Source organism: Rousettus aegyptiacus, unplaced genomic scaffold (genome assembly GCF_014176215.1).
Source record: "Rousettus aegyptiacus isolate mRouAeg1 unplaced genomic scaffold, mRouAeg1.p scaffold_m13_p_11, whole genome shotgun sequence".
NCBI classification, from domain to species: Eukaryota; Metazoa; Chordata; class Mammalia; order Chiroptera; family Pteropodidae; genus Rousettus; species Rousettus aegyptiacus.
Genome location: NW_023416286.1, coordinates 89,864,322 through 89,885,131, shown reverse-complemented (window position 1 = coordinate 89,885,131; position 20,810 = coordinate 89,864,322). Strand labels below are relative to the sequence as shown.

General features: G+C 36.9%; 1 protein-coding gene and 2 pseudogenes across 6 annotated transcripts in view; 2 read left to right on the top strand and 1 right to left on the bottom strand.

The window, feature by feature from the left end:
• The window catches only part of NAA16 (N-alpha-acetyltransferase 16, NatA auxiliary subunit), a 52,566-nt gene extending 32,661 nt beyond the window's left edge, over positions 1 to 19,905 (bottom strand). For 4 of the 6 annotated variants that reach the window (XR_004953412.1, XR_004953413.1, XM_016158180.2 and 1 more), the window contains exons 1-8: positions 19,612 to 19,905; positions 15,673 to 15,757; positions 14,309 to 14,413; positions 12,773 to 12,930; positions 10,692 to 10,826; positions 6,062 to 6,215; positions 2,871 to 2,990; positions 239 to 334 (exon numbers count right to left, since the gene is read on the bottom strand). Coding sequence is in view for 4 of the 6 variants with exons in the window: in XM_016158180.2 (XP_016013666.1) it covers positions 239 to 334; positions 2,871 to 2,990; positions 6,062 to 6,215; positions 10,692 to 10,826; positions 12,773 to 12,930; positions 14,309 to 14,413; positions 15,673 to 15,757; positions 19,612 to 19,665 (907 nt within the window). In the remaining 2 variants the exon portion in view is untranslated. Of the gene's footprint in view, positions 1 to 238; positions 335 to 1,667; positions 1,695 to 2,870; positions 2,991 to 6,061; positions 6,216 to 10,691; positions 10,827 to 12,772; positions 12,931 to 14,308; positions 14,414 to 15,672; positions 15,758 to 18,986; positions 19,198 to 19,611 lie in introns of those variants that run through there. The other 2 variants (XM_036228914.1, XM_036228915.1) reach the window with 2 other exon arrangements.
• Positions 7,448 to 7,568, top strand: LOC118609907 (annotated as a pseudogene).
• On the top strand, positions 16,038 to 16,156 carry LOC118609598 (annotated as a pseudogene).
• Positions 19,906 to 20,810: the final 905 nt, after the last annotated feature.

Here is a 20,810-nt window from a genome sequence, read left to right as displayed (position 1 = left end):
TAAGGAAACTAATTTACGTAGGTAATTTCTGAAATGTAAAACCAACACATAGTTATACACTGAACACTCTGATTAACATATGTGTAATAAATTCATAATTGACCACTCCCACGCCCCCCCCCAGACTGGTACAGACATAAAACAAACTGTATACCAAAAACGAGTTTTTAAAATGTAAATGGTGTTGAGTAATTTTAACAAATAATTATTAGTGTTACAAAAGAAATCCTAATATTACCTGGGACAAGATTCAAAGGTAATCTTCTAGGTGAAATTGCTCGGGGGTGCTGCTTACTAATTTCTTCATAAATCTGAAGCCTTTCTTCTAAAGTGCCTATTATCAGTAAATATGTGTGAGATTCAAAGCATCAAAACTTCTTTGAGAAAACAATAAACTTAAAATTATACAAAAATTACATTATCAATATGAAAGTTGCTCTCAATTTTTGTAAGAATGACATCTAAAAGTCTGTGGTGGTGAAATAACATAATCAGTAAATCATTTTAAACCCAATCTCCAGAAAAATCTAAAACTTCTTTTATTAAAAGATTCTATAACCAACTCAAATCATATATACACAAGACACAAAGACTCAAGATATATTGCATTTCTCTTGTATTCCTTAGCCTAAAACCCATGAAAACTAAAATGTATCTTTATACATATCTTATATAAACACTCTAACCGAATGAAGCCTGCCTACATGTAGCTCCGCAGAAGTCTACAACGCCCACTGATTAGGCTTAGAGAAGGAAGTGTTAAGATCATGAATGCAGATGTTTTCGATTTAAAAAGATGAACTAAATTTCTAAGGTAGCTTTGACACTTAAAATTTTCAATGAAACTCCATTGTAAAAAAACCTATTAGTACAGACTACGGTTAAAGTAAAAGCATTTCTGCCAAATAACAGCAATGTAAAAGAAACTTCTAATAGAAAGTTGTATCTTCCCTCCCAAGACCAATCTACTTTTATAGTACTAAACAGAGGCTCTACACTAAACTCTATGATACTCTGCAACGACAATTTACAGAGTAGAATCTGGGTCTAGATCATTATTCTAAAATAACATCCTGCATAACTTAAAAGCGAGATTGCATGTATTATTTTATATAAGCAATAAGATGGCTTCCAGCAGAATTTTCAGAAAAAGCAAACTAGTTTTTAAACTATAAAATTTAAGGGGATTTTAATTCAGACGACAGAAATGCAACTATTTTAAGGCTGATCCTTGACGTTAGCAATCAAGGCATCGCCACGTGAAATGTGTTTAAAATCAAGATCATAAACACTGCACTTGTCTGACTTTCCTTAGACCCCTTCTGTCCCCCAACAGTATTTTTTGGAGCTCCAATGTGGTTGGGTTCTTAGAACTGGGATATGTGAAAAGTAATTTTCACATTTTGTTAACAATTTGGAGACTTCATGAAATATTAAGGATCCTTATAATACTAAAGGTCATGTGAAGGTTATGATACGTATTTTTTTTTAAAGCAGTTCTCATATTTATACCTAATGCTAGAGAATGTCAGGCTTTGAATATAAAAAAACTTTTCCACTATCCTAGATATAACAAATCTTAAAAATGTCATTAAATTAACATTAAGACAAAACCAAACCATTTCAATGCCTTATTTCGAGTCACAAATCAGAGCTCCAGAACGTACCATGGGGGAGAAAAGGTCCTAAGGAGCCTAAAAAGATAAAGTAATGCGATTAGTCTTGCAATCAACACATTTTTATATTATGCATGGATCCCGACATACAGAATGTTACATTCATTTTACCAGAACATGTAAATATCTGTATTATTAACTACATGTCAGTAACTGGTAATTTAAAGAAAAATCATAGTTATCACACACTGCCAACTTTCAAACATATAAAAGCGAGACTGCATGTATTATTTTATATAAGCAATAAGATGGCTTCCAGCAGAATTTTCAGAAAAAGCAAACTAGTTTTTAAACTATAAAATTTAACGGGATTTTAATTCAAACATATAACTTTTGTCTTTCTTTCAAAAAAAAAAAAGATTATTGATCTAATCTATATATAAATTTTCATAAGAACATTTGAATAAAAACTTGAATAACTATGACATTAAATTTTATATACAAACAGAAAACTTGGATTGACTTATAAAAATATTAGGCTTCAATAAGTAAACTTTTCTCATAGTTCATACTACTATAAATATGGATAGCTACCTATTTACCACACTTTTTAAACTTAAAAATTCTGCTGTTTCAATATCCTTGAGCCATAGTTTCATAAATATTTCAGCCATATATTTGTCTTAAGTAAATATGGTTTCAGTAATACTAACTGCTGCTAACATTTAATTATGAAAATATTAGGGAAAAATTGGAATCCTACTCTAGATTTCTGAAAACGGAGGGTCAAGGTTATCTCTTTTCAAAAGACATATAACATTTGCTCTAAACAAATTAACCTAGTTTGCATTAAGAGAATAATTTTGATGCCAATGCTATATACAGTATACCCTCAGCAAAATTTCTTTGGCCCAATTCTTTTGTTTAGAGGTTGAAGATGACAGACCTCTATTTTTTAAAAAATATTAAATAATTATGACATTTCCCAGAAAGGGATTGCTCATTTTCTTCCTCATCTCTCAAGTCTAAATTGGTAACATTTTAATGGGTCAAGGAACCTAAAATTATCTGTAAGCATCTATCACAAGCGTTAAATATTTTAATTGATTTTCACTTCCATGTTTAACCTGTAATTTTCCTAAATGGAAAAATAAATGCAAATACTAAAAATATGCCCTCAAATATTATTACAACTTTACATTTTTATATTTCAAACACTAGTTGAGAAGGTAGAGGAGAAAAATCATTACATACTAAGTTGCAGAGCTTTTTCCAAACCTTCATAATAACACCAATTTTCTGCATTCCGATCAATCAAGTTTTTGAATACTTCGCTGGCTTCTTTTAATCTTCCCAGTTTCAACAGCATTTCTCCTAAAATTAAGTTTAAAGTCACATTCACCTTACATAGAGATTAAATACCTTTCTGATCCCAGACAGTTCACTGAGCATTATGAGGACAGCAGGTGTTCATTTGCCTCCCTTCGGGTAATGCTGCAGTTTATATAATTAAACACAGACTAATGTACAGCTTGCCTTCATTTACACATTCTACTATACTAACAATCATTTTTGGCTCCCTCCGACATCCCAAATATACATGTCTGATATTAATCTGTCGGTACAAATCTTTGCCTTATGAGTATTTTTATATACCTTTTACTAAAGATAACAAACTTACTAGGATAACTAAAGACTCCCTATACATACTGGTAAATAATTCTAACGAAATATCCCTATTTCCCTTCTGCAAGATGTGAATGTACTTTTCCTGATCAAGTCATGTATTAAACAATTCTCTATTCAATTCTCTTAGTTTCCTTTCCAGGTCACTAAAATTGGAGTTAACTCAGGAAAATACCACTAAATACCACTTCACGGCAAGAAACCACACAAACCATGTTCACATGTGAGTCACCTCCTAGGTTCAATTTTTATGTGGCTTTTATTAAGCTACACAATACGAGAAATGAGGATCTAAACTTCTCAAATATAATGGAAAGTACACCTACTCCAAAATCAGAGAATCTCAAAAAAGAATTTATATCGACTTCCTATCCCTAAGATTTCCCATTTTCCCAAAGAATCTACTTCAAACAAACAATTCTCTGAAATGTCTTTAGTCATATTATTTCAGCTTTCCTCAACTTGGAGGAGGTAGCATATTATAGTGGTTATTATACACTATTACTTTATTATGTTTATATATACTACTCACGCTGTAGAGTAAAACTAGGTATAATTACTAGTTTTACTACATTCTAGCTTTGTGAACTTTAACAAGTTACAAACATCCAATGTCCATTTCCTTACTTCTAAAATATCAACTACCTCAGTTAGCTTTTGTGATGATCAAATGAAATAATTTAAAGAGTTTAGCACAGTGTTTGGTACAAAGTCGATACACATAAACATCTGCTACTTAAAAATACAAACATGCCCCATTCCTCCAGAATTAACTTCTGGTCAGTCCAATTTTTCCCGTTTACACTAGATATAACAGACAGCAGCATATTCTTCAATTCCAAAAACATTGTTATCTGCTACCACCACAAGGCAAAAATTTATTACTAGGGAAATATAGAGGACAAGTATGTACACTGGCATATTCATAAAGTAAATAAAATGTCTAACTTTATTTTAAAAGTGTTTAAAAGTATCTTAATATGCTAATGGCTACAAAACACATAAATGTCTAAATAGCAAAGGTCTCTGGGCCTGCCAAGGTCACTGAAAAAAAAAAAATTACTCTAACCTGCCCCTTTAAGCAACACAGAACACCGGCTTTACAGTCAAACTGATGGCCCCCAAATTACCCTCACTAGCAACACATGCTATGACCTGTAGGGTCTTGAAACCAGAATTTATCTTATTATAGCATCTCCACTTTTAATCACTGCATTCCCTATAGATGCTATAAGACACAGAGAAAGCAACCAAAGAGTCAAGATTTAATCAGGAAATAGCAATAATACATCAGAACATAAAAATAATTATCCACATTTTACCAACAGTCTGAAAAATAATGTTGCAGTCAATATTGGTATTACTATTATTCACAATAAAAACTAAGTCAGTCTGCTGCTTGCCATGCATTAACAAGACAAGAGGTACGGCAATTAAAAGGAAGGGCACCTGAACAGACATGAAGGAACCTTAAGTGTATTAAGTTAAAGAAGCCAATTTGAAAAGGCTACATACTACACAATTCCAAATATATGGCATTCTGGAAAAGGAACTACTATGCAGACAGTAAAAGGATGAGTGGTTGCCAGGGTTGGGGTCAGGGAGAAACAAACAGGGCACCGAAGATTTTGAGGACAGTGAAACCAGAACTCTGTATGACACCATAATGGTGGCTGTGTGTCTCAGGAATGTAAACCCCAGACTCTGGGTGGCCAGGATGTTTTACTGTAGGTTCACTGAGTGTAATAAACGTAGCACTCTGCTGGGAGTGTCGGCAGTGGAGGTGGCTATGCGTGAGGAGAGATACAGGGTATGCTGGAAATCTCTGTGCCTTCACTCAATTCTGCTATGAGCCTAAAACTACTCTAAAAAATAAAGTCGATTAAGAAAATGTTTTTAGGTGATGGCTCTGAAGTGAGAAAGGTATGTTTGGAAATTAACTCTGCCACCTAAAAGGTGACTTTGGGCAGGTCCTTATCTCTCTGAGCCTTAGTTTCTCCAACTATAAAATGGGAACAAATAGTACCCAAGTCAGAAGCGCTAAAAATTTAAATGAAATAAAGCAGTTTGAGCAATTATCATACTCTGAAAGACAGAAAGAATGAATAAATGTTAGCTATTATTTTTATTAAGCTTTAAAGTTCTGTAACTATATGAAATTTTAATTTTAAGCTAATTATTTCAGTTGGACATTCTATTTAATACAGTACTACTTACGGAATGAGTAAATGATAAACAGAGCTTTGTTAAGAAAAAATGTGCATGACCCTTTGTTGATGAACATTTTTAACAAATTATTTATCAGGACCTAGCCTTCATAATTAGCCCATGATGAAAATAAATAAATCTTGCTTTCATGAGGATTCCGACATCATTACATGTTTATGTCAAATGAGAATGGTAAATATACACATACTGGGGCGTGAAGTATAAAGGCAGTATAATATACTGGTTAAGAAAATGGAATCCGGAGTCAAAATCTCTGGATTCACATCCAGCACTACCCAGCTTACTAATCCATGTGACTTCGAACAAGTCATTTAACCTCTCTGTTCCTCAGTCCCCCAACTTTAAAATGAATATAACTACATCATGGGGTTCCTATGACAATTAAATTAATTAATAATGGCTTAATAGTAAGTGTTTAGAAGACTGCCTGATAGCAAGTCTTATTGAAGTGTTAAGACAGAATAAAGTACATAGTTTTTGTTCTTTTATTTAACTGAGGCCATTGAAAAAGAAAAAGCAGGTCAACTTACCTTTAATTTCTTCCACCAAAAGTTTATCACATATTTGTTTCTCGTATGTTTCTATATGCTCCAAAGATTCCTGAACTAAATCTGCTTCTCTCATCACTTGATTCTGGTATAATATCAGTTCACTATATTCATAGTCTATTTTGTTGGGAGGAACCTAATAAAAAAGAAAGACCAAATTATCTTATTTACATAATTACATGAAGTAGTTATAGACCATTGCTTTCACAGACTTAAAAAAGGAATCTACACAAAATTAAAAATAGAAGAGTGATTAACAAAAAGATTAATACAGTCTTTAAAATAAAAGGTGGAACTTCTGTATACAGCTAAGTGAACAAGTCAGCATATCCTATACCTCCCCAAAAAAGTAGAAAATGGTTAAAATTCTAAAGACTCTACAATAAAAAACCTACTAGAATAAGGAGTTAGACAAAGTGACAGAATACAAAATCAATTCTATTTCTACACTAGCAACAATCTAAAAATGAAATTAAAATAATTACATTTACAATAGCATCAAAAAGAACAATATATTTAGAAAAAAATTAAGAAACAAGATCTATATACTGAAGACTACAAAATATGCTGAAAAATTACAGACCTAAATAAATGGTGATAAAGTCCATTCTACAATTAAGAATCAGAATACTCAATAATGTTTTGATGGCAATTCTCCCCAAACTGATCTATAAATTCAATATGATCCCTTATCAAACTCTCAGCAAGACTTGCACAGAAATTTATTTACAAGCTAATCCAAAAATTCAAATTGAACTAAAAGGAGCCCTACATGGCCAAAAGTACCTAAAAAAGAACAAAGAAGGAAGATATGCATTTCAAATTTCGAACTACTATAAAGCTACACTAATCAATACAATGTGGCTCTGGCATGAGGATAGACATATAGATCAACGAAACAGAATACAAGGTCCAGAAATAAGCCTTTATATTCTAGTCAATTGACTTTCTACAAAAGTGTTAATGCAATTCAATGAAAAAAAAGGTAGTTTTTTCAAAAAATGATAGTGGGACAATTAAATATCTATATGCAAAAATTGACACATAATTCACACCATATACAAAAATTAACTCAAAATGGATCACAGACTTAAATATGAGTACTAAAACTATAAAAGAAATCTTTGAACAGGAGAAAAATCTTTGTGATTTTTCTATGTATAAAAGAAAAATTGGTAAATTGGATGTTGTCAAATTATAAACTTTTCTTCTTCAAAAAATGCCATTAATAACATGAAAATACAAGTTACAGACTGGGAAAAAATATTTGCAAATAGTGTAGCTGATAAGGAGTTTGTAGTAAGAATATGTAAAAAACTCTTACAACTCAGTTTTAAGACAAATAACCCAATTGACAAATGGGCATAAGTCTACAGCCATGCCACTCTGAACATGCCTGATCTCATCTTGATCTCGGAAGCTAAGCAGGGTCGGGCCTGGTTTAGTACTTGGATGGGAGACCACCTAGGAAGACCAAGTGCTGTAGGCATTAAAAAATTTAAAAAAAAAAAAGGAGGGGGGAGCACAGATTTGAATAGACGCTGCATTGAAGAAAATATATAAATGGCTAATAAAAATGATAAAATGTTCAATATCATTAGTTATTAGGAAAATGCAAAGATACCAGTAGAACAGATAACTGTTACTTATCCATTAAGATGGCTATCATCAAATAACAGATGCTGGGGATGGGTAGAAAATGGAACCCTCATTCACTGCTGGAGAGAAAGTAAAACGGTCCAGCCACCTAAGAAAACAACTGGGCAGCTTATTAAAAAGTATATACTTACGAAAAAAAAAAAAAAACGAGTAATTTCATTTCTGGATATGTACCCCAGAAAAATAAAACATGAACACACACAAATTTGTCCACAAATGTTCATAGCAACATAATCTGTAATAACTAAAGTTAAAAACAATCCTTATGTCCACCAATTAATGAATGGATAAACAAAGTGTGGTATATCCGTGTAATGAAATAGTATTCAGCATTTAAAGGAAATGAAGTACTAATATATGTTCTAATATGGATGAATCTCGAAAACATGCTAAATAAAAGAATCTAGAGAAAAATACTACATTACCATTGCTTTTATATTATTGTACAGGCTTTATTTAGAACATGTGGAGGACTTATGTTCTGTAAGTCTTCTCTGAACTAGGCTCAGAGAGTAAGGCAGGGACAGAAATATAGAACAGAGAACTTATAAACACTCTGTAGTGAGAATTAGTTGAAAAATAAAAGAAGTCTATCACCCTAACATGTAAAATTAGTTTGGCTTAGCAGTCCAAAAAATGCCTTGATTTTAGAGTAACTGTCAAAAGAAAAAATTTTCATCAAGAAAATACTAAGAGGATGATGTTAGCAAAAATGGCAGAGTAAAGACCTCCAAAAACACGTCTCTCCATAAATGAAATGAAGGAACTGGCAAGAATTCTCAGAACTCTGGAAATTAAAGAAAGCCATGCAGCAACTTGGGAAGCACTTACTAAAGAAAAATGGCTGAATCTTGGTAAGACCAGTGAGCTCTGTGGAGTTTTAATTTGTCCTAATCCTATCCCATGTTCTCCAGCTACACAGTAACCTAGAAAAATAAGCTCGTATTCCCAGATCACCTTGACAGCCACCAGAGAAGAGAATAAACTGGAGCTCTTTCAAAGTTGCATTCACAAGAAACTGACTAACTGACCTATCTTGTGGGCTCATGCAAGACCCCACATACAAGGTAATCTCTGAGCCTGCCCAGAGCAAAAAGCCTTAGGGGAAGGGAGAGAGTCAAAGGTGCTTGTCAGTAAGGATTATAGACAAGTGTTTTATCTTTACAGTGCCTAAAGTAATGAATAGAAGACGGGCCAAACAACAAACTAATCAAAAATCTTAAAAACTGGGAAATGTGATATCCAGAGCAGCTCTGAAAAGCACCACACGCACAGAGCTATGCACATGCTCAGGAAAGACCTGAGAAAGCACTAAGCTCTCACCTCTTACTGACCTTGACACTTTGTACAAACAAGAGGCAAAATCTAAGGCAGAGCTGTTAAATACCTTGGCTGCATACTGATGGTATACTCCAACACGGTCACAGAGAAAATTAATAAAACTACAAGTTGGTTCTGTGAAAAGACCAACAAAACTGACAAACCTTCAGCTAGGATGACCAAGAAAGAAACAGAAGACTACTAAAATCAGGAATAAAAGGAGGGACATTACTACAGAATCTACATAAATAAAAAAGACTATATATAAAAGACTATTATGAAAAGTTGTATGCCAATGAATTAGATAACAAAATGGACTAATTAATTCCTAGAAAAACTAGAGCTAATGAAATTGACTCAAGAATAGAAAATCTGAATAAACCAATAGCAAATAGAGAATAAATTAGTAATCAATGAAGTTCCAATAAAGTTAATAAACTTTCATTAGTAATCAATGAACATCCTGATGCCATCACAGGTGAATGCTACCAAATGTTTGCAGAAAAATTAACACCATCCTTCACAAACTATTCAAAAAAAAAACAGGAGGGAACACTTCCCAACTTATTCCAGGAGGCCAGACACAAACATCAAACAAAAAGAAAACTACAATCTCTCTTATCCCAATATCCCTTAACCTCACAAATAATCAAGGAAACACAAAAGAAATATGAGAGAAACTTCTTTCCATCTAGAAGACTGAAAATATAAAGCTACAAGTGCCAGCAAGGATGTTGGGGAAACAATAAATGTAAAGCCTTGCTGATGGGCATATGAATTAGTATAGCTACTCCAGAAAGTAATAATACTTGGTAAAGCTGAAGACACACACAGCGAAACTCTGAAATTCCAGTTTTAGGTATACACTGAAGAGAACTCACAAATGTGGCTAATGAAACAACAGAAAAGAATATTCATTACAGCACTGTTTTTTAAGAGACTAAGTTGAAAGAACAAACTATGGTTTACTGATATAACGAAACACCAAATAGCAATTAAAAATAGGTAAACTACCTCTACATGAATCAAGATAGATATATTTCAAGAAATGTTGAATGAAAAAAAACTGCCTTCACTCATGTAGATTTTTAAGCATACCACCCAATAGGAACTTTCATGAACTTATACAGAATGTAAACACACTAGGAATGAGCTGTTTTGGTTTCAGAATAGTGGCACTCTGTAGGGAGGCACATGGGAAGACTTTAGCTATTCTGTAACATTTCTTTAAAAAATAAAATCTGGAGCAATTATGGAAAAATATTAACATCTATTTAATTTCTCATGTATATTTTTAATATTCTTCTATTTTACATATATTAGAATGTACTTAACATGTTTATATCAAATATAAAGCAATATATATTATAGAAACAACTTCCACAGTCAAAACTATTTTTATGCAGACTTTTCTTTATTCATTTGAATACTATTAAAATTATAGTGTACAAAATTTTTATATTATTTTGTATTAAGAATTCTGTTTTACCTTTTTCCAATTATTTCTTTTTTTTTTTTCAAGTTTTTCCACAGGTCTCAAAGACTTTAATTCATATTTGGGGATGGGAACAATATAGAAATCAACTATTTTAGTTTGTGTAGGTAGGATAAAATGTCCAAATGAACTTCTTACCTGCTGAGTTTGTCTAAATTCTTCCAACAGTTTTAGTGCCATGTCATAATCTTTCAGCAAATGGTAGGCGATAGCATATCCAATCCAGGAAGCACGCTGCGTTGGGCGCAACTGAAGAAGCTGATACCTTGTCTCCTTAAAAAAATAAAACAAAATTGTATTAATTTTTTTTACATTTTTCACTTTCTATACAATGTATTTCATCAGTTTTAAGAAAACAATTTAATGCCTTTAATTCTTTTCTAATGAACTCAATGATCAGTTTCAGAATAAAATAGAAATACTTTTTACGTTCTTTATCTAAATTACTTAAGTTCTAAAATACCCCATAATGCTGATTGCAAGGCTGTCACCAAAAAACTGTCATTGGTGTCCATGCTTTTGGACTTATAAAATTACCTTTATGTAACAGAATTCCTTTTACTAACTAAACATCTTAGAAGAAAGACTAAGATAGTTTTTTATCAAACTAAGTCTGCTGTTTATAAAATTATTATATGAAATTACAATGTATTTATATTGTTATAACAGGCCCAGAAACAGGATGGGCATGGGGGGAGGGGGCTTCAAACATCTGGGTTTTTCTAGAAGAAATACCACTGCTGTCACTCTAAGACAGCTCAGTGTCTGTGACATTAGGGAGAAAATACCAGAAATTTCACTTTGGTGGCCCCAGAAAGGTCACAGTATCTTCACTAGCAGAAAATCCCAACTCTACCCAGTCCTCACTCCTTCATAGCTCCTCTCTGCCTCCAAGTTTCAGACACGTGCAACTGCTTGGAGGAACAGCGTCTCATGAAGAATACCAGGTGCAATGAACAGAGTTTTGAAAATGTAGTGTTTGGCTTCCCTGACACTAAACAGATTCCCAAATCTGTAAATGGGTGCCATCTGCACTATACGGGACAAGGAGTAACAGGAATAACAAAACCACCTAGTATCGGCCTGCTGCCTTCATGTGTGACTGGTTCCTCTAGGCATCTAAGATTAAGCTGTTTCACTCTCATCCCTTATCATCAGTGTCTGGATCAGTTTTCTTCTCTCTGCCAAATCCTGCCACTCTCCTGGGCAGCGCAACTGTGGCTCACCCATCCAACAACCTATCTTCTTAGAACTGCGCTTTTTTCATGTTTAATGACCTCCTCCACTCCTCCCTAGGGACCCAAGCTGACAACCACACCCTAGACCTTACAGCCCAAAATCAGAAATTCACTGCCTGGCCCCAGCTCCTATGCTGCCAACAGTTTCACTCTGCTTGGACACCACCAGTACCTCTAGCTCCTTGAGTCCTCCACTTCTAACCACCACCTTCGTTTATTTCACTGTCCCTCTCGGGAACCACTATCATGCTGATATTCTTCATTTCTTTGCCTCATGCCTAAAGATAACCACTAACTCTCACCACGCCCAGGCAGCAGAATGGTTATTACTGAAGAATGGTTATTATTATTAAGCTCAGCTAAACCCTCGAAACTTGGGCAAAAATCTAGGCACAGGGTATAAGGACTTACATGGCAGAAGAAGGGCAAAAGCAAAGAGTAAATGAAAGATCTACGTAAAGAGAACTGCTATGAGTTGGTGGTTCCCTTCATGTAAGAAAGTGAGAGAACTCCATTTCAGACAGACTGAGTTTAGGAGACTAAGTGGAGCAGAGCTGAAGGTGCCAGTGGGAGGCCTGGACTCCGGAAAGGCCGTGCGCGTGATCCCCCTTTGTCATTTTATACTTCCTGACCCATGCTAAAGCTCATTAATCTCTACATTTAGATTTCCGTTATAAAGATTAATTTTACCAAATCTGTAAATGTCGACCCCACAAAGAATCTAGTACAGAATTTATACACGAGATAATCTAGTTTTTAAAAAAGCATTAAATGAATAAAGTTATCCTTTTTTGATGATTAAGTATGCAGTTCCACAACTATTACTGGGGGAAGGTCCCAAGTGACTTTCCCCTCCGCTACAGACTAAAATGAACAACCAAATCTACACAATCTTGGCTTATACTCACTTCATTCTGAAATCACGTGTTTTTAAAATACATCTGTTGTAAAAATGTGTACACTTAAGACTAAGTTACTTACGCGGTAACCTTCAAGGTCTCTCATTTGGATCTGCAACAGAGAGAGATCCCTCAAAATTTGCAGATTATCTTTATCTAATTTGAGGGCATTCCGGTAACACTTAATAGCTTCATCATATTTCTTATCAGAACGCTGCAAGAGTCCATAGACATGCCAACCTATTAAGTTAAGGAAATAGAGACATTCGCAGGTACTAGAATGTACTACACTATAACTCTAACATAAAGCTCACTTTAACTAAATGGTTATTTTGTCTAAGATTTACTTCAGAATGATCTGGGGTTGGAGGGAAGGGGATAGTGAGCAAATGCTAAAAGATAACAGGGATCAGCCTTGATTGACAACCGTTAAGTTACTGAAACTGAGTGATGGGCAAGTGGGGTTCATTGTTCTGTTCTATTTTTGTGCGTGTCTGAAATTTTCCTTTTTTTTATATAACCTTAGAAAATTCTTGGTAAAATTCTTCACGTTCCCTACCTTCTACTCCCTCACTCTCCTACCCCAGCACCTCAATGTTCATTTATTTTCCATCACTATGATTAAAACAATACGTACAAAAATTGCAATTATCTTTTGAAACAAATTTATATCCAATCAATTCTAAAACAACATGTAACCATTGGTTAATTCATCAGTGATATGAAAAAACACAAAAATTAAGTTTTTATTTATTGTAAATTAAAGGCTTAGCATATCTCGGAGCCAAAAAACTATCATACTTACATGCCCTCTCTCTTCACTCACGAGCACTGGGATAAATAAATATTTAGTATTTTGAGAGAACCCTAAGCTAAGTATGTGAAAACGCTACTAAGACTACTGATGTTCGATACTAGCAAATAGATTAATTAAATGTACACAAATTAAGAAACAGGGCAATATGTGAAAAGGTTGTGAATAAACATGTAGGTGAGCAAAACAGAAATGAAAATCCATTTTGATGGTCCAGCCTTAAAAAGTACTTTTTGTTTTTCCCAAACTGGGATACCAGGCGGAGGGCACACTGGCCCTGAGCACACAGCGATGTCCCCGTGCAGCCGAAACGAGCTGAAGAACGAACGCACTGTCACACTCAATGTGTTCGCACAAGTTTCTTCTGATTTTTCTTCCAAAATTTCCAAAAGAAAGTTTAAAAAACACAAATTTTACTCTACAGGTTAGCTACTGTACAGTAAGTCATTATTTGGAATGACGGCAAAGTATCATTCAGTTTATGGATGTACAGGGGGAAAAAATGGACTTTAAGTCTCACATAATTATCAAAATTACTTTTCCCTCACACTAAGCACAACTGAAGTAAATACATACTGGATAGGGATTCTTTAAAATACTACAATAAATAAAAACAAGGCATAGAGAACAGATGAAACTAATACTACAAAATGTTAGTAATTATTGAAACTGTGAAAGTAATGGGTACATCTACACAGATTGCAATTTTTTCATAAAGTTTTTTTTTAAATTTGAATTAGGAAAAAGCTAGTAAATGGAAAATACATTTAAGAATTAAACTACTCAACCACTGCAAAAGGATACAGACATGGCTCTTGACATCGTTACGAAGTCCTTTACGAACAAATTCATATGCTTCTTCTTTTTTTCCTAAACAATTCAGTGTTAAGCCTTTCATAGCCAAAGTCTCTGAAAAACATTTTTAACCTCTATTTACACATGAATGATTCAAAATATTTTCTTAGCACTATTTTAATATCTGAAATCTGCCTTAGATTCAATTCTAATCAAGAATCAAACCATCTGATTTACACCCCACAAAACAGTCTACCTTAACTGAGATATTCACAATTTAAAAATCACCTTACTCAACACCTGAACAGACTGCATTTTTGGCAGAGTTTATTCCAACTAATCCTAGTTAGGCTAATTAACATCAGTTCGCATTTCAAGAGCACAACACTGGAGTGGCAACCCAAAAAGATGTTTAAGGTAGTTCATATAAGATGGTTTAGAAGGAAATAACTGAATAATCCACAAGAAGGAAATTAGACAAGAATAATGGTTTTCAAATTGACTTCTACGGACTACTGACCATGGTGGTCTAGTATCAAGACCCATACCCAAAGGCCTTCTTTTATCTGTTTACACATAATGAACTTCCCACAAGCTTCCCTTTGATAAGGGATCAATAGCTTAAAAGCCTGTAAATGAGCTTTAAATTTCTAAAATTCTATGAAATGAAGACTTCTTTCCATTTCCTTCAAAGAATATGTTAAATGTTATTAGAAAGCTGAGCTGGGTCAGCCTGTTTTCCCAGTAAGACAGTCTCAGGAATTACCCAAGTCTAATATTCAGAGAGCCCAGTTAGCTTTGATCTGCTAGAGGACCATAATTTCCATACCTAACCTGATCCATCCTTTTAACAAAAACTGGTTACCAGTGAAAAAGGATGAGAAGCAAATACAGACTTATTAATACCAGTGCTAAGAAAACAACTCAAGATAAGCAATCTAATAATAAACCAGTAGTGTCATACTTACATATAAAGGTCAGCAGGTAAATAAAACACATCTACCAAAGAATAAAATGCATTTGACTGTATCTTCATACAACTTCTGTATTGCAAATACTGTCCTAATTTACGCATAGGAAATCAAAGAGTAAACTTAAATTCTATTCAAAGTAATATATGAAATTAGGCCTATAAAAATGTGTATATATTCCAAACCACTTCTCATCTAAAACTAAAGACTGTACATACACCTAAACATAACAGAAGTAAAGTAACCTAGAATAAGACTGATATGAAGTGTAACTGAACATGTCAAATATTCACACATCTAACAGAGAAGAGCTACAGGCCATGCATCCTGGGGAAGCACTCTTCAGTCCCTGTTAGGAATGTGATCTGTCCCCAAAGTAATCTCTCACAGATGAGACGATACCTCCATGTTCGGCAAATTTTGGATTTGAAAGAATCATCTTGCAAAACTTGAGGCCATTTTTGTATTGCTTCTGTTCATAACATTTCTGTAAAGAAATGAACAAAAAATTGTGTTATAAAATGAATATACATGGAGCAACTTTTCACTGCATTATATAAATCCTAAATTCACAATCCAAAATTGTTCTAGTATCTATTTTCACTTTTACAGAAGAAAAAAAAACAGTAAACAGGGAATTTAATTGTCAACCAATGCTGCTACAGCTTTTCTACATTCAAAATCAAAAAGCAAAAATATGTGGTAACAACACAGAAAAATACTAGAAACTGCATTAAAAGCCACCGCTATTACAAGAATGGAACCAAGTCTACGGCCATGCCACCCTGAACACGCCCAATCCCATCTGATCTCGGAAGTTAAGCAGGGTGGGGCCTGGTTAGGACTTGGATGGGAGACCACCCAAAAAGACCAGATGCTGTAGGAGAAAAAAAAAAAAAAAAGGATGAAACCAAGGTATACACACACAAAAAATACTGCTATACTACTATTAGGTGTCTATACAAACCTTGTTATTACTCAAATTAATTACTTAAGGTATCATTACCTCCACCTTACAGATGTGGAAAACGAAACTTAAGAGGTCATAAAATTTGTTTAGAAGTGGCTCAGCTTAGTTGCAAACTCTAGTGTGACTCCAAAGATCATGGTCTTTCAATCACTGGTTGGATGGATACAAAGGTAAGCAACCTCTTTATTCCTAAACGCTACCAGCCAGGCTAAGCAATCGGTGACTGTCCTCCACAGCCACTGACTATGAGAACATCTCATCTCCAGTCAGTCACCTTCTCATTTCCGTTGTTATGGGTGTTCTTTCTAGTACATAACATGCCAAGCTTAACCCCACCTCAGGGCCTTTGCACCTGTGTTCCTCTACCCGAAACGTCCTTCCCCAGATCTTCCCATGACTGATTCCCTATCACCCGGGTGTCAAAGTCACCTACCTGACCACTCTACCTGGTATTGCCAGCCTCGTACCCAGATACAAACATATTCTTTATCATGTTACTCTATTTTCTACACAGCTCTATCATTTCCTGAAATTCCTATTTATGTAATTACTTACTTAGTGTCTCTCCTTCCCACCACACCATAACCTCTATGAGAACCGAGTTCTTGCCTAGTTTAAATACTGCTGCATCCTCGGGTTCTAGACAAATAAGCACAACCCAATAAAAACAGCCTACTGCACTCAAAAAAAGTATGAGTGAAAAAGGAGGAAATGATTAATCCTTGCAGAAGGTATGGAATGTGCAGGGGAGAATCAGAACTAAGTGTCCATAGAACAAATGTTTAAAGTTAGGCTTCCTGATTGCTTCTGGGTAAAGGGAACTTAGTGGTTGAGAGAAACCTAAATTTTGAAATATGCAAATATACTATCTATTCTAAAAATAATTTAAAGGAAAAGTAAAAAAATAATCTGAATTTGACTACAGAAGTTCACCGACAAATGATAAGAAAAAAAAATAAGCAAGGAACTACTGTGGAAGGGGAAAAGAAAAGAGAATTATTATAGGTTTTTATGACTTACCAAGTAATCTCAAAAGTAATAATAATCATACTACCAAGAGCAGTAATGATAATAGTTAACACTTATCGAAAACATTTACTATGTGTCAGGCACTGTTCTCATTTAATCCTTACTTAAGTCCCAGGAAAGCATATGAGATGCATGTTATCTCCATTTTAGATGGAGTGACCGAGGCACACTGGTTTTCACAGCCTGGAAGTGTTAGAGCCACAATTCAAACCCAGGTAGTCTGTCTCTGGCAGCCAAGAACTCATGTTAAAGAGAAGTCTTAAGTTCGGTAAGGAATATATGCTTAGTAGAATAGATTCTAGTTTCAACTTTTCTACTAATCAGAGAACCTGAGACACTTAGTCGTTTACCATTCCTGGGTTTGATTGTCTCATCCATAAAAGAGGGCATGGAATAGCTCCAAAATTCAACAAAATGTAATGCTAAAAGCTAGTCGAGGAATAAGACGGGCAAGCATAAGCCATGCAGAACGTGTGACAAGCTGGCTGGCGAATTCGTATGGATATGTTTACGAACACTAATAATTAATAAAAATTTACTGCTGGTGGTAAAGCACTTTGGTCCACAAACCAAACTTAAAAATAATTTTACTATAGACACTTCTGTTTGTCGTGACATTTGTTGTAGCAAAATTTTACCCACATTTATTGCAATGGTGAGATAATGAAATCACTCACTTTTGCAGCGCCGTCCTAAATTCATGTAACCTTATAATAAACATTACATGCCCAGAGAGAATAATGTTCAGCATTTCCCAATTTATTTGGGAATAAAGTTGACTTAGCAGCAGTTATAACTTTTTTGTAACTAGAATGTAATAAATTATGTAGTTTTTCCTCATTCTAATGATGACGTGATTTAAACTACAAAATATCCATATATAAAGTGTGTTCTGTCATCTTTTAGGTAAAATGTCACACGCCCTGAAGTCTAATAATGATTTATAGATGATTTTTCATTAACATATTTCAGATTCCCTAGACAAAAAAAAAAAAAAAAATCCCATCTGAAAGGACAAAAAAGTTCACTTGCCCAGTTCCATACTGTGAAAAACATAACGGTAAGAGAAAAAAAGTAATATAGGAAAAAACATATACTAAAAAGTTGAGTGAATCAATCTGCCACAATGCTTTAATTAGAACTTTTTGTTTTTACACTTGTCTCCCATTATTTGCTCAACACTAAGCACCATTTAAAATTAAAACTTTTTATCCCAGTTACTATGTTATCTTTTTTTAACATTCCTAAGAATAACTTTCTTTTGTCTTAAAACAGTACTTCTATGAATTTTAATCTGCCACTGATAATACTTGAAACATTCTAAACTCAGTATTTTATTTATGGTAAAGGTAACCAACAGCTCAAATGCACATAACACAAGCTCTAAACACCAAATTCACCCTTAAAATCTAAACGCTTAAGTTCAGATGAAACGACAAACTAGGAAAGAAATAGCTATTTACAGTATCAATTTAAAACCTAGGGCCCCCAGTTGTGCGGAGAAGAGCGAACGAAGGCAGGCTGCCTCTCCTCCCTGGAAGAAGGGAACCTGGAAAACCGAGAAGGCCCCAAGGACGCTGGCACGCACCCAACAGAACACACACTTCTGGGCTGGGCAGCGGTCACCACGACCGCGCCAGCATTCAGGTTTCTGCTCGGAAACTAAGTGAACGCTCAAGTGCAAAACCAGCCTGTCCGCAAGGCTTTCATCACTTACCCAAGGCAGGGCCTGTGCGAGTTAAAAGCAATCCAAGTGTCGCACTCGACTTGCTAACTTAGAAATGCAGCCCGTGTCACGTATTCACTTCCTAAGGAGGTGAAGTACACCAAAAACACGCACGGTCCCCCCACCGGGAGGCCTGGCCGCCCGGGGCTCCGGTCCGACCCTCCCGTACCCGGCGTGCGTCCGAGACCCGCCGCGCCGCGGGGTGGCTCCGCTTTGGCAGGGATCGGGGCGCGCTGGGCAAAAAATTAAACGCAGAGCAGGGAACGAACACCTGGCCGCGGGGACGCGGGCAAAGGAAGCTGGGAGGACCGGGGCGTCGAGGCGGCGAGCGCGGCCGCACGGCTGCGCCGAGGGCGCGGGGGCCACTACCTGGCGGGCGCGCCCTCGCCCGGTGCCCGCGGGGGCGATGTGAAGCTTCGGGGAGCGGCGCGGCGATGCCGGGAGGAGGCGCGCGGACAGCCGCCCGGGTGGGGACGCGGGCTCGGCGGGGCCCGGCCAGGCGCGGCGGAGTCGGGTCCTGCGGGATCGGAGACGGACGTAGCGGAGCGGGGCCCGAGGCGGCCCGCGCAGGCGTCCCCGCCGGACCGACCGCCGCGCGGGCCCGCCGGCCACTCACCAGGATGCGCTTGAAGAGGTTGCTCTCCTTGGGCGGCAGCTGCACGGTCGGCATCGCGGGCGACGCGGAGGCTGCGGGGCCGCGCGCTCCGTTCCGCGGGGGTGGGCGCCGGGGCGAGCCGCTGCCGAGCGTCAGGTGCGGGCGACGGGTCAGTTCATTGGCCTAGACTTGGGGCTAGGTGTCCTGGGCAGGGCTGGCGATGGACAGGGAGCGCGGTCTGAACGCAACGCCCTCAGCTCCGGCCCTGCTTCGGGGAGAGCAGCGGTGGCTCCCGCGCTGCAAGATGGCAGCCAGGGCCCGCCCCTCGAGCGGGCGGTGTGCGCATGCGCGAGGCGCCGGACTGCGAGGGGCGGGGCGAGGGGCGGGGCGAGGGGCGGGGCGTCGGGCCGCTAGGGCCGGAGACCCCGGAGCGCCGCGGGCCGTGGGAAAGCCCTGTGCGGCCCGGGCCGCGCCAACGCTGCTTTCGCCGGAAGCTCGGCTCGGTTGGGGCTCGCGCGCTGTGGCCCCTCATAAGTCGCTGACTTTTATTGTCCTCTAATTGTTAGGCTTGTGGCCTATAATGAAACCCAGGATCTTCCAACTCTGGGACATTTTCAAGCGCACATAAAAGGTAGCACACACATCCCAGCACAAAACAAAGCAGGAAAAGGTAGTATAGTGGTAGAAATGTGTGAGTCTAGAAAGATGTGGGTGAACATCGTTGACAAGAATAGCCATACATACGATATAGGTTTAATATTAAGTAATGTGGAAATACTAGGTACATAAACTTACACATGTTCTGGATCTTAATTTGTGCATATTTGTGGGAACTACAGGGTAATTAATGCATAATTGCATTTTAAAGGCTGTAATCAGAAGTGAGTTGGGGTTTTTCCCCTCCAGCCTCGTTTGGTTGGAGATCGGAGAAAGTATCACAGGAATCTTTTAAAATAGGGAAGAGACCATGATTTAAAAAGGGGAGGTCTAGAAGGGTCTATGGGTTCGGGACAGAAACTAGGCTCCCCAAATGGTTAGACAAAAAGTAGTCAGGGAGGGCTTCCTGGGGAACTCGGCTGCTTGGCCCCTGCACTGGGGGTATACTAGACGACTGAGCAGCGGCAGAGAAGGACCGGCTCCCACTGAGCTCATACCCAACCACTTTCATGGTCCCCACGCGCCGCTTGCTCACCGTAGCGTTACTATTCCTGAAAATTCTT